General features: G+C 39.8%; 1 protein-coding gene across 1 annotated transcript in view; it reads right to left on the bottom strand.

The window, feature by feature from the left end:
* The window catches only part of DCLK2 (doublecortin like kinase 2), a 151,172-nt gene that overhangs the window by 132,355 nt on the left and 798 nt on the right, over nt 1–18,019 (bottom strand). Inside the window, 1 exon segment of the mRNA XM_036852031.1 lies at nt 54–388. Coding sequence (XP_036707926.1) covers nt 54–388 — 335 coding nt within the window.

The following is an 18,019-nucleotide window of genomic DNA, read 5'->3' as shown; positions in this document are numbered from 1 at the left end:
TACTGGGAGAGTTTAAAAGTAAGACAGAGAGCGTGGGGCTGGAAACATCCTACCTGCTTCCCGTCCAGCGTGCAGAGCCTCTTCACCACTCCTGAGTCCAGTTTAATGGCTTCAGTGATATCTGTTAAGACCTGTTCGAAGGAATGAGCAGTCTTCTTATTCAGAAGGATCCGCACAGCTTTTCTAGGCTTCACTCCACTTCGAATCACAGTCACTAATTTGGGTTTGATGAAATCTTTACTTTCCTTCACTTCACTCTTCACTGAGGAGGGAGCAGCCAAGGCGCGGGTGGTCCCACCCTTGATGTTCACAGACCAGTTTGGATTAATGTTTTTGGTGTAATCAACTTTACGAAACGGTTCATTCGACGCACACACGTAACTCTCACCTAAAAAGCAAAAATCAGTTTTATCAACGTGGTTATCCCCACCACAGGAGCATTTTGTATGAAGCAAACACGCTAGAATCCCATTAAGTGAATCCTCAACTTAACAGGTTTGGCATTCTACCCACACCCCTTTCTTTTCAATAGCATCTAGGTTGGTTTTGAGAGAATAGCATACATTAGAGTGAAATGCACTGGATGAAGAAACTAGAGATCTGGGTTTTATTCTGGTCAAATGTCACCCTGGATAGCGCAGCTTACGGGATCTTAGTTTCCCAACCAGGGATAGAACCCGCGCCCTCAACAGTGAAAGCACAGTGTCCTCACCACTGGACCACCAGGGAAGTCCCTACACTTTGCTTCCCAACATCAGTATCTGTAAAGGGAAGTTGTTGAACCAGGTGAATTCTAAGGTACTCTCTACTTCCAAAAGTCCATTAACTAATTTAATTTTTAATGTCTCATTCTGGAAGAAATAACTGTATCACAAAATAATACATTCTCATAAAGAAATAAAACTGTCTTCCTCCTCTTTCCAATTATATATTTCAGCCCTAATCAAGGAAGTTACTACAAAATTCACATAGCTGACTAAATTCACATATTTAGTTATATGATCATTTACTCAATTAATGAAGCACTGCAAAAATGAAGGAAGAGTTTTGACAGCTCAAAGAAACATACCGCAAGCATTTTTTCCTTAATGGAAGAATATGAATTTAAAATAGTTTAAATAGACAACCTTTTCATCGTCTACTTAAATGAGGAAGGATATTTAGTAGTTAAAATGATGTGTTCTTTATTCATGTAGACTTCTGCTTAATTTTCACTAAGTAAAACATAAAAACTATAGTATTTGTCAATTGGTCAATTGATTCAATATTCATTAATTTTAAGTTCCAAAACTTTATGTTGAAAAATCACAAGTTTTCTCTCAGGAAACTCAGAAGTCACCCACTTCTTTTTAGTCTCAACTTTCTGGCATGCAAGATAAAAGGATTACACTCTAAGATTTTCTCCAAGGTATCTTCTAACTCAAAAAGAACTCATTATTTTTTCACACATGCAGTTTAATGGCCCCATTCTTAATATATAGATTTGCCTACAGGGAGAGAATATACAGACAAAAGCATTTAAGATTTTGGTTCCTTAGGCAGTTATAGCTCTTGCTGTTAATCAAACAATAAATTCTTATTCTTTGTTAGACACTAGGCACCTACAAGATTGATTAGAAGCAATCAGTCTTCCCCCAACCAGAGTCATGCTACTGTAGGGATTTTTTTTTTTTTTTTTTTTATTTACAGCTGTGTTGGGTCTTCGTTTCTGTGCAAGGGCTTTCTGTAGTTGTGGCAAGCGGGGGCCACTCTTCATCGCGGTGCGCGGGCCTCTCACTATCGTGGCCTCTCTTGTTGCAGAGCACAGGCTCCAGATGTGCAGGCTCAGTAATTGTGGCTCACGGGCCTAGTTGCTCCGAAGCATGTGGGATCTTCCCAGACCAGGGCTCAAACCCGTGTCTCCTGCATTGGCAGGCAGATTCTCAACCACTGCGCCACCAGGGAAGCCCTACTGTAGGGATTCTTGTTTAAGATTTGTTACCCACCCCCCGCCAACCTGTCACTTCTCCATTCCATCCATCCTGTTGAGGAACATCACTTCCTACTCAGACTCCTCAGCTAGAAACCTAGGCATCATCCCTCACCCTTCTGGCTTCCCTACACACTGCATTCTGACATCAAGTTCTGTCCACTCTCCCTTCTAAATATTTCTAAAAATGCCCCTCCCCTCTGCCCTCATCACCACCCACTTCTCACCTGGATCCATGCAAGAATCTTCTGTTTTCTACTCATTCCCCAGAGAGAGAACAAGTTTTCCAAATGATAGTGCATTTTATGTTACTGATACAGCTGAAAAAGTATATCCTAAAGTAATGAACCTTGATTCATGGATAAAATACCAGTACATATTAAAACTGCACTCACCAAAACAAGGAAAGGATAAACATCTCATTTTAAAATTAAACTTAAAGATATAAATGTGTTATGTCTATATATATATATAAATATCATACATGGATATATGAAAAATAAAGCAGTCCCTGAGGTCCAGAATTGATCTAACATTCACAGCTAGACCTCAATATTACTAAAACCTGATCTGACCTGTGGTCTTCTGTGGGATATCATCTCACAGAATATCTATATCGAATGAAGCCATTCTGGGACTATGATAAAGTGACACAAAAAAAAGGTCACTCAATGAGCGATTGCCACTTCGTTACCAACTATAGCTTTTTCCTCAATCTAGTCTGCTCTCACTATAAATAGGATTTAATGAGATATTCAATCACAGAATTGTCCTTCCTCTGACAACACCCAATACAGAATGAGTCCCTGCTTCCTTGGAATCAAAGCCCAATTTCTATGACAGCTCTCGCAGCTCTTACTGAGCTGCCCTGAGGTATCCTATAATGTCCATTCTTCCTTACTGCAATGAGTAGCAAACTCAACTTGTTCACCTCCAGGTACGCTCTTGGTGGTATTTAGCTGAAGAGAACTGAGATACATACACACACATTCAGACATATTCATATTCTCCCTCTCTGTTTCTCTAAAAGCAGTTCTTTGACCATAAGGCATTGGTGGGAAATCATTTTGTAAATTATGATCACATGAATACTACGTAGAAGAGGATTTGTGTTACAGAGAACAAACCAGTGGTTACCAGAGGGGAGAGGAGTCGGGAGAGGGGCAAAATAGGTGAAGAGGATTAAGAGTTACAAACTACTAGTTAGAAAATAAATAAGTCACAGGAATGTAAGGTACAACAAAGGGAATACAGCCAATATTTTATAATAACTCTGTATGGTGTGCAATCTATAAAAATATCAAATCACTATGTTATATGCCTGAAACTAATATTGTTAGTCAACTATACTTCAATGAACTTTTTTTTTTAAAAAAAAGAGGATCTGTTTTCTGTATAGAAAGAGGATGGATAGAAGCAGGAAGTGGTTATACACCTTTACTGTTTTCAAGCACAGTGCGGAATAGAAAGTCTTTCCACCTCCTTTGACTCTCTCCAGTGGCATGCCTATGGCTTCCTACCACTGACATCTGTTCAGAGACACTCTGCATTACTTCATATTTAGCAGGTTGACAAACCAATTGTCAACAGTTGTGTAATACAACCTGGGTACCTGTTAACCATTAACTTTCATCCTTACTCAACCAAATGAACTGCCTCCTATTTAAGAGGCAAGATGCTATTAAAAGCTAGGAACTCTCCAATTTCTTGTTCTCTGAAAACCGTCATCCCTACAGATGTATTTCAGTCTGTGCCAATTTTCCCACCTCTTCTCCCTTTTCAGTGACAAGGGTACCCTCCTCCTGTTCAATGTTAAGTCTCTCGCAACATTTGGGTCCTTCCTGCTCCTCATGCTGAGGTTTCAGGCACATTCTCCTTCTCTCCTCCCTTTAACTACACAGGACTTTATATAGTATCTCCCACTGTAGCACACACACATCTTACCCTTCATTCCTCGCCCCACTCCACCGAATGTGCTTTGGCTTCCATTCACTGCCCAGCTCCTCATCTGGTTTCTCCCACTTCCTCACCCACAATCTGCTCTTAAGCGACTGCAGCATCACCTTTGCTCCCTATGCTCCCCGGGCTGAAACACCCTGATCCCAAGCACTTCTCTCCTAACTGCCAAATGCCAAGCACTTCTTGTCATTTCACTTGGCGTCTTCTGAGGGCACTGGACACCAGTCACGATTCTCGTCCTGCAGATCCTTTTCCTCCCCAGCTTCCAGGATCTAATTTTTTTTGGCTTACCTCTTACTCCTTTGGTAGCCCCTTCTCGGTCTGCTTTTCAGGACCCCCTTCTCCCCTGCATCCACCTCATCCTCCTTAGACTCTCTGTGGGCAGCCGCATCCCACGGCTTCAATCACCACCCGGCCTCTGAGACATCTCCAGCCCAGTCCTTTCTTGAGTTCAAACCACTTAAAGAGCATCTCTACGAGATCAACTACAGCTGTCTCACATGCCACAAGTCTAAAACTAACTTCACTCCCCATGATTGCCACCCGACCTCAAACACTTCTCTTCTAGAATTCCCCAACTTAATGAAATCACCACCTACACAGTCACCCAGGCAAAACCCAAAACTCCTGTCTCTCTTCTTTTTGCCCCATATTCAACAGATTTAGCAAAACTGTTGACTTGGTCTAAGCATCTCTGGAACCCATCCCCTTCAACCCTGCTCCCTCTCTTTTCTCCCCAGATTAGAGTAGTTAATGAGGCCCCCTCATCCTCCACAGAGCTGTCACGGCAAGTTTTTAAAAATGTAAATCTGATGTCTTTTGCCTGCGTCGCTGCCTTTAGAATAAAGACCAAACTCCCCAGCGTATCACATACTTCCATCTCACCTCTCGCCACTTTCCCACAGGCTCCTAAGTTAGTGTCGCACCAGTATACTTGCACTTTCCTTCCAAATTCGTCACACCCTCTTATTGTTTTTTTTTTTTTTTCTAAATAAGCACTTTATTAAAAGAAGCAAATCCACATCTTAAGTACTTGTCAACTAGATTTAGGTCCAAGCCACATAAGATATAAAAAATTAGGAAAACATTTTGTTTTTTAATTTAGAAGATATAAGTTTCTTCCTAAACTTATAGACACGCTTCAGATAGCACAAAGAATTCATTAGGAAGACAGTACAGAATCAAAAGACATTATTTGAACAATAATTTTATTTTTAAGATAGAGGATTAAGATTTAGGCTACATATGGCGCACGGCTAATATATAATACATGAAACATTTTCAAAGTATTCCATTACTTATAAAACTTTAAAAATATATATGCATATAAAATATATATTTACATATACTCAAGTACTAAAAACTTATATGTTTAATATAAAATTGGAATAAATTCATCCTGCATACATTTTCCACCACATTCTGATATATATACCAAAAATTTTTTTGAATTTTTTTTTCCTTAAGAAAGAAATGTCTGGAAGAAAGTAGTTTATCACGATCTTGGTATAACTACCAGATATCATAACCACAGCTAAAACTGCCTAGACAGACCGGCTTCTTTGGCAAAGTGCCTTACGCTAAAACAGCTTCTGGCCATGTTCTTCCATGCTTTGAACATGTCCCACCCACACCCCACTTCTGGCTAAACTGTTCCACCTTAAGCATCCTTTCCTCAGGGCCTCCTATACTGACACCCTCTTATTCTCACTCCTTCTTATATGCTTGAAATACCCTTCCTCCTCCTCTCTCCTTACCTCTTTTTTTTTTTTTTTACTGACCAGTCAAGATTAATCACCCCAGCTAAGGAGGTAAAGCAACAGGAACTTTGATATATTGCTGGAACTTCCATGTACTTTAAATTGGTTCAATCACTTAGGAAAAACAGGTGGGCATTATCTAGTGATAGATAAGTTGACAACATATACATCATATGTTTCCACCCCAGAAAAATACCCTGGAGAAACTGCTGTATATGGGCACCAGAGTACGTATACACACACACACACACACACACACTCATAGAATGGGCTCAGTAGCCGAAGATGATAATCAATCCACATATCCATCAGCAATAGAACAGACACACAGATTGTGGTATATTCATATAATGTACTACTACTGTGCAGTAATGGAAATGAACAAGCCAGCTATAAACAACAACTTGGATGAATTTTACAAATAACGGTGATCAAAAGATAATAAAAGAATAGAATGCAGTAGGATTTAATATCTTTAAGTTCAAAACTGACAATAGTAAAACTATACTGATTAGGGATGCCTTCATCAGTGGTAAAAATATAAAGAAAAGCAAGAGTCAGGCTACCGTAACTTGGGAAGGGTTGTAACTAGGAAGGGACACAGGGAGAGCTTTTCGGATGCTGGCAATACTCTCTTTCTTTCTTTTTTTTTGGGGTGGGGGGCATGCCATGTGGCCTGTGGGATCTTAGTTCCCTGACCAGGGATTGAGCCCGGGCCCTGGCAGTTAAAGCGCCAAGTCCTAACCACGAAACAGCCAGGGAATTCCCAATACTCTATTTCTTGATAATAGTCACAAAGGTGTTCACTTCATAATAACTCACTGGGCTGTACATGTATGTTTTATGAATTTTCTATAGATATGTGTTTCATAATTTAAAAAATTATGTCACTCTTGGGTTCACTTATTGTATCCTGAGCCTACAATATGTTAACTTCTCATAATTCTTTATTCTTTATCTGTCTCTTCCGGTGGTTCTTACAGAAGAATTTTTTTTTTCGTCAGGTGATTTTGTTGTAGAAGCACAGATGCCCAAGCCTCACCACAGTTCAACTGAACCAGAATCACTGGAAGGTGGCACCAGAACCTGTGAGTAAGGCTGCCTAACTTCACAGGTGACTCTTAACACAATCTCTGGTTACAAACTACTGCCTGGACTGGAATCTCCTTGAAAACACTGACTGTCCCTTCTTCATGTTACCCACACCGAGCCCAGCACCTGGTATACAGCAGGCACCCAAAACATGTTTGTCAAAGTCATGACAAAAATGCATATTTCCAAAACAAACTTCTACGTCTCACGGTTTGCATTTGCATTACTTCTAGGTAAAACATTTGCACAGTGTAGGTGTTGACACCGAATGACCGTGAGAGGCTCAGGTCAGGCTCCTGAAGGACATCATGTGTGGTCTGAGACACTCTTAGGTCATTCTACCCCATCAAAGGGCAAACTAAGGCACAGAGGAAAACAAGCAGGCTGTGAGGGCTGCCTAGGACCTACCAAGTTTTTTTTTTTTTTCACTTCACACCATCAAAGCACCAAGAGTCCATGGCACATTTTAGTCCAATAAATGCATTGTGTCTTTCAATCAATGGAACATGTGTGTAGGTGTGTATGGGTTTGTGTGTATTATATACAAAATATATTTTAATAGCTAAATCAAAATAATCCCTTAACATTTAAAATGTCAATTTACTGTTAGAAATCACAAATAGCTAAATGCATATTTACACAGTTGGAAGTTCCACAACAGAATGTTTTAGCCTACTTTTCTATCAGTTACTATGAAAGTCTCTTATCCACCTCTGTTAAAATACTTACATTAACTGCCTAAAACCACTAATTAGCTTGTAATTACAAACTATTTTTGACATTTACGGCAGAAAATCAGTTATACAAAATTTGGACATTGAGACTATACCTAACTCTTGGAGCACAAGCAAGCACTGAACTTTATGATGAAAAAGAAAACTTGTTTACAAGTCTAAAGTGCAAGGACTATTTGTAGAGACATGGATGGACCTAGAGACTGTCATATAGAGTGAAGTAAGTCAGAAAGAGAAAAACAAATATCGTATATTAACACATATATGTGGAATCTGAAAAAATTGGTATAGACTGTCTTTTTCCAAAGCAGAAATAGAGACACAGACATAGAGAACAAACGTATGGATACCAAGGGGGAAAGGGGGGGGTGGGATGAATTGGGAGACTGGGATTGACATATATATGATATTGACACTACGTATAAAATGGATAACTAATGAGAACCTACTGTATAGCACAGGGAACTCTACTCAATGCTCTGTGGTGACCTAAATGAGAAGGAAATCCCAAACAGAGGGGATATATGTATACATATAGCTGATTCGCTTTGCTGTATAGTATAAACTAACAATACTGTAAAGCAACTATACTCCAATAAAAAAATAATAATAAAGTGTAAGGACTCATCAAGCTTAAGGAAAAGCCTCCCCCCCCACACACACACAGATTTAAATATGGTAACAGAGAAAAGACAAAGAGGAAAGAAAAGAAAGTATGGCTGACACTTAAGGTCTAATATCTGCAAAAATCTTAGAAACCTAAATTCCTTCCCAACTTCCAAAATTGAGAAAGAAATTACTTCCAAAGGAATGTAACCAAGGAAAATAAATTTGGGTATGTTGCATCTACAAGATGGTTTGATGTCCTTAATCAAGTACAGCATCTGTGAGACTGTCCTATCGGGTAGACAATAATGTGCGTATCTCCATCTAAAGCACATCAAGGACACGTTCCCACACCCAGCTGGTTCAGAAGAATACAGGGTAAAGAAAAGACAGACTGATTACTATTCTGTTGTGGCAAACAGCTTATTGGGTTTTCTACCCGAACTGTACAGTGCGCAGAACTTAACCTTATGGGAACCAGCAGAGTCACATAAAGTACACTGCTCTCACCTGGATGCTGTTCCCTTCTGCACTCATTTGGCTTATCTCTGGACCACTGCTGCCTCATTCACAAAATGAATATAACAGCCTTTCCTACAGGGCGGGGCTGCGGACACAAGCTGAGATCTTTCACTCCTAAGACCAGTGCCCCTTCAACACATCTGAAGGCAAGGGGCTGAAAACGACTCACCTCCTAAAGTCACATCCAGTGGTACAGTCTGTGATACCTTCCACGGAGAAAGGTGTGGACACGTTACACTGAACATCTGAATATGTAGGAAGAAGTATGTCCACAAATCCACACTTCGGCATTGAAATTTGGGAGGAGTTAACTTAAGACCAAAGAAATTATGTAAAAGTAAAAACAAAAATGCTACTCACTAACCAAAAAGCCTTAAAGCTTACCCACTGGAAAAAAAAAAATTCTATCTAATCTCCTGGTAGGATGGAACCTACAGATCAGATCCGTTATTTGTCTTCTTGCTGCTCAAACCTGAGACAACTGTATCCCACAATCTACAAGCATTCACCTTGGCAATTTTAATTCTGTACTTTTTTTGGGGGGGGGCTGTGCTGCGTGGCTTGCAGGATCTGTTTCCCAGCCAGAGATAGAACCCAGGGCCATGGCAGTGAAAGCCCACAATCCTAACCACTAGGCCACCAGGGAACTCCCAATTCTGTACTTAATTTGATGATAAGACTTAAAATGTTTATATCATCTTATTCTGGAACATCTGAATGTCTATTTCTAAATCAAGTGCAGCCAGGACACTCTGTGCCCACAGCCTCAACTCCTTTGGCATCAAGTGGTGTAACTTTGCTGGGAGTTAATGAGGAAGAAGTGGACTTACTATATGTACAAGACATGCACAGAGAGTTAAGGCCAGAGGACATAATTTTACTCTGTGGGAATGAAGGCTTGTTAGCAGTGCAAAATTGACTCATCACACGGCATTCAGCACACCAAACTCAGCGTTCAGCACCATGGTCACACTGGGAACAGTTTAGTTTGAGCAAATAGTATCTGGAGCTTTATGTTGCTATTTTGCATTTTTATTGGTTATACAGTTTTGTTGGTTTTTAGGTTGTCTCCTTTGGGTTGTACTGGTGTGTAAGAGCTATATGCATAAGTACATCTACCTTTATAAATATTTAAGTGACAATGTATTTAAAGTAATTAAGGCAATGCTGGGCTTCTGCAACTTGGTTATTAGATTTTTACATTGTTTTTCAATTTTAATTATCCCAAACATTGCAAAAGTTTGAGAAACACTGCAATTTTAAGGATATTGAGAAAGAGATCTTCAAACCAAAATGTGCCCATCTTACACTTAATTTGTAAGTAAACTGAGGCATAATGGATATAGGGTCAGTCCTTCAGTTGGCTCATCATCTGAGGTAAAAACCTCCCTCAACAGAGTTTCCCCAGCTTCTGGAGATCTTTGCTTAAGACCTTCCTCCCTCACCGCTCCCCCCCCCGCAACCCTTTAAATCTCACTTTGAGTCTAAGAGGAAGACTTGGCTACAGTTTGAAGCAAGTGATGATAGTGAGAATAGCTCAAAAAGATTCAGTGCAAGTGATGAAGGATTCAGAAACCAGATGTTTGTCAAAAAAGAGTAGTGATGTTTAGGAGATGGGCAGAAGGGGGAAATAGTAAAGCATGACCACTGTCATAAAATGTCTGAAGGGCTGCCATGTAGCTCCATCTGGAGTCTTACGTAGCTCCAAATGGTGGCTCTAGAATTACAGGGAGGGAAGTTACAAGGACACACATTTTGGTTTGAGATGCTGAGGACCACTCCCATTTATCGAAGAGACACTGCACGCTAGGACTCTGCTAAGTGTTACAAGGTTCATGTGGAACCTTCCAGCTATTGGCCTTGATCACTAAACTAAGTAGAGATGAGTTTATGTCAGGCTATTTCTCAAGTTCGTTCTTTTGCAGAGGCTTGATGAAGAGTATAACCAGTAGTAAGTTTCCATAACTCCTTTTTCTTTTTCTGCTTCCTTAACAGATGAGATAGAATACTGTTAAAAGACCAAGATAATGGACAAGGATATTGGGGAAGAGAGCATCAATCACTGCCTTTCAGAAATAATGACATTGTTATTACATAAAAATTAACAAAGTAATCTGAAGTTTGTAAAACATACACAGTGAAGGAAGAAATAAATCAATGACAATTTAAAAACTTCTATTGTGATACATTTTGGTTGCAAGTGATTATAATTTAACCAACATATAAACAAATGGTAACCTATGACCTACTGGTCATAATTATAGATTATTTTAGTTATGTTGAGACGTTAGTAAATGTTATAGTGTAATCAAAAGTACTAAAGTTGATCTCACAGATCGGTATTTTCCCATTCCTTGTCTTGAAGGTAGTAGCTTCTGACAAATTACAATATGGCTAGTCTACTGCTTCAGGCTGCAGGAGATGTGGCAAACAGGGTAAAACAGCCTGGATTAGAGCAAAAATTATAGCATGTCAATGAATGAAAGAGTATCTAAATTCTAGCCTTAAATTATATTTCCAACTCATAGAATTTAAAAAGTACTGTAGAGGGACTTCCCTGGTTGCACAGCGGTTAAGAATCCACCTGCCAATGCAGGGGACACGGGTTCAAGCCCTGGTCCGGGAAGATCCCACGTGCTGCGGAGCAACTAAGCCCGTGTGCCACAACTACTGAGCCTGTGCTCTGGAGCCCACGAGCCACAACTACTGAGCCCACACACCACAACTACTGAAGCCCACGCGCCTAGAGCCTGTGCTTTCCAACAAGAGAAGCCACCGCAATGAGAAGCCCGTACACTGCAACGAAGAGTAGCCACCGCTCGCCGCAACTAGAGAAAGCCTGCGTGCAGCAACGAAGACCCAATGCAGCCAAAAAAAAAAAAAAAGTATTGTACAATGCAGATTGTATTTAAACTATATGTGAAATAAATTTTCTAAAGACAATGCTTAAAATAAGAATGCTAAAAGATGAACAAAACTAAGTCTTAGCTACATCAGAGAACAAACTCAAAGCAGACGCTGAAAATATTAGGGGGCTTAGAATAGTCCTGGGATTTAAACATACATTCAAAATAAAGGTACAAGAATTTGATTATGAAAGATGTCCGAAGAGAAAAATCAAGTCAGGCATCTCAGACACTAGTGAAATTGATAAATTGTTAACATACAAATATACTGCATCCCTTTTTTCTTGAATAAAAACTTATTTCAAAACTGAAATATGAAGGGGCAAGGAATATTTGCCTTTTGCATGACCTTATTTGACCTCTGCAAATCTAGCCAACTGTCCAGCTGGCTGTCTTAACTAAGAAAGATTTTTTTAAAAACCAATATCCACCTATTCCCACCTATCAAAATATCTTATATATGGCACAAAAGTAAAATTAATCATCAAACATCAAGTGCCAGAAGTATTTACTGATAGGATAAATGAATTAACAAAATGACCATGGTCCCAGCCCTCAATGGGCCTGTACATAATTTTCCCTTTCCTGAGAAGATTCTATGGGGAAGAGCCTCCTATAGGTTATTGAGGGTTTAAGAACTCCATCTAAACCCAGGTAACCACATTCAATCACAAAACCTGGCCAATTTTTAGAGAGAGACATGGAGCCAGACAGATCATTTCTCTTTCCCACTTCCAGAAGCATTTCCCAAGATCACTGAACTTTAAAGGGGAAGCAGCCTTAGCAATTACCTAACCTTCCTCATTTTGAAGATAAGGAAACCAAAGTCAAGCAAGACAACTCTGCAGAATGTGAATGCACAGACCCTACTATGCCGGTGCATAGGATAATGTATGGTTCATTTCAGGAACCATATACAAAACATCCTAAAACTGTCTTTACATCTACAGTGACTGATGAACTACCAGCATCTTCCTTTTCCAAATATAACTAACAGGTTTGGCTGCAGCGGTGATGCAGTTCTAGATTGCTGATACATGACCTGCGCAAACTTCAGGGGTCAGGATGGACCCCACCTCACAGGTGGTAGAACATAGCAGTTAAGAAAACAGAAGTTGAAAGGCCAAGGAGAAAGGCCTCAGGTTTCAGCCCCACCTCTTCTGACTGGTACAAGGGGACAATTTCTTAATCCTCTGGGTTTCAGTCTCCCCAGCTGCAAAATGGGGAAGACAATGCAGCCATATTCCATAAGGGATAACAAGGGTGAGATAAAACACAAAGTATCTCACACAATGATTGCATATAAAACATCTAAAAAATGGTAGCAATGTTGAGAAGAATAGGATCCCTAATCCTTAGGGTAATAGTTTACTTTATCAATAGAAGAGACAAAAACAGAAGTGGTAGGAGCATGGGCGGGCGGGTAGGGATGAGAAGAGACCTAGTCAGGCAGTACAGACCCAGAGAAACTCCCCTGGCCCTCTCTGCAATGAAGAAAGCAGTTTGACAATCACTGGTCAAGGGAATATCTAGTTTCCCTTATTTCATATGACAGGGCCATAAAATGTCCATTTCCATAGTTTGAAACCTCATGAAATAGTGATCTTTTCTTATAACTACCAGTGTATCATTCTGTCTGACCCTCATCTCATAAATGCTCTCCCAAGTATTTCCTTTCTTCCCCCAACCCTTTAGAATTCTTTATTCTGCAAATGAAAATTTCTCTTCCCATTACCTCCGGAAAGAGCTTATTATGCAGCTGCGTTATAGCAGACCTGAGTTCCCCTGTTTTGAGGAAATGAGAAGAAGAAAACAATCAGATTTATAGAAGCAAGTACTGAGGAAGAGTCATTCTCTCCACAGCGATGAGTCAGCAGAGCATTTCTGATTTATCTGGAATATAATCCAATTTTTCAAAATACATATTTTCACAAATACATAGGAACAACCCTATTCAAACTTAATTCATACAAAACTTCCCTTGACAATCAAGAGACTTAGAGGTAAAGTCATTTCCTGGGCTATTTATTTAATGAACTTATTGTGTCCAAGATCCCTAACCTCATGACATGCTTAGTCTAGTGCAAAAAACAGACCCAATATACCTCTAATTGTAAAGGTAAGTGTTACAACAGAGGAAAGGAAAAATGCTGTGAGTAAGCAAATGGCAGAGTTCTAAGCTTGTCCTCAGGCCTTGGCTCCAACATCTGTTCCTCTGGGAATCCTTTTCCATTGTCCTGGCCATTGTGGGCCTCCTGCCCCACCTCATTACCACTTCACTTACAGCCCTGCAGCTGGAACCATCGTGTGTGTGTGTGTGTGTGTGTGTGTGTGTGTGTGTGTGTGTTCACTCTCTCTCTCCCTCTAGAATGTGAGCATTCTAGAACCGTACCCCCAGCACCTGAAACAACAACAACTATGCTCTCAATCAACAACAGTTTGAGACCAATGCCCCTGAGGTCTGGGAAGAGATTTCATAGAAAGATGATATTTGAAGAGGGTCTTGGATCTAGGAGGATCTAGGAGTCTGCCAGGTAGAGAAGGTTTTGCAGACTGATGATTCAATGTTAAACTGCTATGTCCAATCATCATGCTTGCCTTATATAAATGTGTACTGCTTTTGACTACTATGTGCAAATACCTTACATCTCATGGGTTTATGTTGCCTTCCTCACTATAACAAGTTCCAAGAGCTCAGTTTCTATTATTACTCTAAAAATCTATCATTCAAGGGGATAAAACCTATAATCTGAGTTCTTATGCATTTTTACTTAAATGTAACTTAAAAATGTAACTTAATTTTTACTTAAATGTAAACTCATTTTTACTTAAATATAACTGTCACCATATTTTGGTTTAACACCTTCAAAGAGACTGAATAACCAAAGAGATTCAATAAACTAGGCTTAGTAGGAGAACCTCAAAAACTTCAAATGCTTGATTTTCTTAGAACTTTATTTTTCTTAAATTCAAGTTAATTCAAGCTAATTTTCAAGTTAACTTAATGGAAGAGTGGAAGTATCACCTGTCAAAATAATCAAAATTCTCTCACATGCCAAAAAATCCAATCAGTTTATTTATTGTTGACTGAGGAGTAAAAGGTATAAACAACATAAAATGACATATTACTTTGGAATGAAAGAGGCAGAGACGGGTAGCTCTTAATTTTTTGGCTCTTGTCAAACACTTCATCAGAGCCATATACCCACTCCCTGCTGTGTAGGACATTTGCAGCTTTGTCAATTTTCCAGAAGATAGGTTCTGGGTAGGGAAAGGCAGCCCAGGCCATCAGACACTCAATAAATAACCACTTAGGCAGGGGAAGGGTATATACTTTTAGACCAGAAAGGATCTAACTTAGGTGATCTGCCAACCTCTCTTTCAACAGAAAAGGTCACTAAGGCTGAGAACAGAGGTGAATTTTTCTCAAATCCACAGAATCTAGGGACCCCAACTTGGTCACGCATTGTTTCTACTGTCCTTGGGCATCTCTCTTTGGGACATCAAAATAATTATAGCTTAAATGTTCTGAAGAAGAGAACACTCATGGAAAAAAAAAAACTAAGACCAAGAGTTCTGACTGAGAACTTAGGAACATGCCATCCAGACATCTTCAGTTGTCTATCAGAGATGTGACACAGTTGGCTGGCTCATGGCTTCAGACAGCTCAACCTGATTTTCCCAGTAATGACTGTTATGACTCACAGTCTTCCTTTGAGAGAAGGTCCCCATCCAGTTGTAAAGACTAAACAGGATTACAGGGATGCACAGCACTAACACATTGAAATTAATGCAGCAAGGGGAGCTAAAACAGTAGGCTCCAAATGCCTGCTGGTTTAGTGTAGTGCAGGAGTACCAGCCTACACCTGAACAGTTTTTGGTCTCCAGAGACTCTCAAGGGCAGAAGAAAAAAATCTGGGCCATGCAAATTTCTTTTGTCATCTGAGTTCAGTGGGACTGAGGCTCTGAGTGAGTGTTCATGCCTAGCTATCTTGAGTCATCACTTTCTATTCTTCATTGAAAACATTTTAGAAAAAATCGTTTTGGGAAAAACAGTATCTCCTAAACTACAAATTTCATGGAATGGAAGAGGCAAATGAGAGATCAGCTGAACATAATGGTGTAAAAAATACTATCAGAGAATCTTTATTAAAAATGATGAACTAAGATGAAATAGTCAATTTTGACAACATGGGAAATATCACAGACCTATTTTTACTGATGCAAATAATAACTTCACAGGTAGCTGGTTAGTTCTTCTGCATGATAAATCTGAACATTCGAGTACACAATTTTAACTAAAAGTTGAAACTACTTAAATTCTTGAATAGTTGATATTAAACATTGATGGTTCTTTTCTTAAAAACTGCCTAGAAACAGGGTATTCCACTCATTTTGTGGGAAATTCAAGACTTAGACAAAGATCTATTGTTAGAGAGAATGCCACTATGACAAAAGAAGTGCTCAAATTTTCTTCTTTTGCAGTAATTGTATTATATTTAATAAAATGTAATTTTATTATATTTGAAACAAGTGGGCAATTGGCTATACTAGGGAAACATTTCCATGGTGCAAATATTTGTGTTCTATCATTATTTTTCATACTGTGGTGTAATGTGGACTCTACATATGCTTATGGTTCACCCTCCTCCACAAATCAGTGAATGAATGATTCAAAGGATATTTATCAACCTTCAATTTATAGTTGAACCTACAGTTTGAGAATTAGACTCAGTGGACCATGTACCACTTGGGCAATAACAAACTCAATGTACAATATGTGCTCTCAATTAATATGCATAATGGACACCTTGACCATCTTCCCTAGGATCATGTTCGCCTCTGGAGTACATTCATTTCATGTAGCAAATACACTGTTAAAATTACTTCTGAGAAGGAAAATTACTTCTGAGAAGGATATTAAAACTACTGTCCCTCCTCAGACCACACCAGGCACAGTATCCCAAGGGCATGTGAGTAGTGAGTGTTTAAGTAAAAAAGGCATTGCCTTGATCCTTCCACAGGGCTACTAATCTAGCTTTGGGTCAATCAGAAAATTCGTTACTCAGTTTTGAAATATCTAGGCAAATGTTGCTTTTAACATAATAACACGATAAAGCAATAAAGCCCTTTTAACAATGTATCTTCATTTTATTTATACTCCTCTGGTTGTCACCACCTCCTTAGGAAGCCTTTAAAACCAAAACACTCAAGTGAGCAGGAGAATCTGTGAAGTCTCTCTCACACTCACACACACACACACACACACACACACACACACACACACACACACACACACACACACACACACACACACACACACACTGAAAAGACAACTTAGTTTTGGCTGGGTCCTCATCTAGCCAGGGCAGGAAAAACTTTCGGTAACAGTGACTAAATAGAATCTCAACCACTTTCAGGACTCCGCAGTGTGGCTACATCAATTGATTAAAAGTGAATTGTAGATGAAAGGGCATATACTGCCCTTGTCCTGTATGACAAGGCATGTTGCTTAAGTTTCCTCATGTGTAAAATGGACAATGTCTTCAGAACATAAGAACATGATGCACTAATATAAGAAAAATAGTTGGCTTTCAAGTTCAGTTTCCTTCCCCTGCCAAGCCAACATTGCTATGACTACCACAGCAATATGTGCCATTTGCGTTAAGAAAGATGCATGAGAGCAGACTGTATATAAACACACAGTCAGCACATACTTGGGTTCTGTCTGATCTTTATGGGTGGTGTTTAGTTCTGGATATAGGTTCTTAACTACTAGTAATGCTTTCTCTCCCTGAAGTGAAAGAAGAGTAAATACTGCAGGAATTCAAGGATGACACAACATACAGCCAAGCAGTCCCTTTGAGTCAAGCATGGTTGACACCCTAGGCCTAATTTATAATGGGCCCCAACTGCTGATTCCAGTGGCCTTTATCACCCTAACTAGCTACTTTCAGTAGGGGAGGATGCAAGAGAGATTGACCTTGATTCACCTCATTACCAACCAAACGTGGAAAACCCTTTCGCACAACGGTTCTCAATCTCTGCAGCACATTCAAATCACCTGAGGAGCTTTGAAAACTCCAGATGCCCAGACCACACGCCAAACCAATTACATCCAAGTATCCGGGGATGGGACCCAGACACCCATATTTCTTAAAGTCCCCAGTGATCCAAGATGCAATCAGGGTTGAGAACCACTGTCTTGGACGCCCCTCCTGACCTCATGGAACTTCTGCTGCAAGGCAAACCAGGAAGCCAACCTAGAGTGTTTCACAACCACGGCTTCTGAGTAGAGCAGGTGCAACAGGGTCCTGAACGCTGAAACAACAGGTGCCGGCACTGAGCTCCACACAGAGGGCTGAACAGATAGCTTATGAGCTAGAGGGTTACCCAGATCCCCACGTGAGACTTTCACTTCAAAAAAGCAAAAACAAAAAAAACAAGTCCGCCAATCTTAAGAGATGTCAC

This window comes from Balaenoptera musculus, chromosome 5 (genome assembly GCF_009873245.2).
Source record: "Balaenoptera musculus isolate JJ_BM4_2016_0621 chromosome 5, mBalMus1.pri.v3, whole genome shotgun sequence".
In the NCBI taxonomy this organism is placed as follows: Eukaryota; Metazoa; Chordata; class Mammalia; order Artiodactyla; family Balaenopteridae; genus Balaenoptera; species Balaenoptera musculus.
Note: the sequence above shows the minus strand (reverse complement) of the source record. Positions and strands in the feature narration are given on the sequence as shown.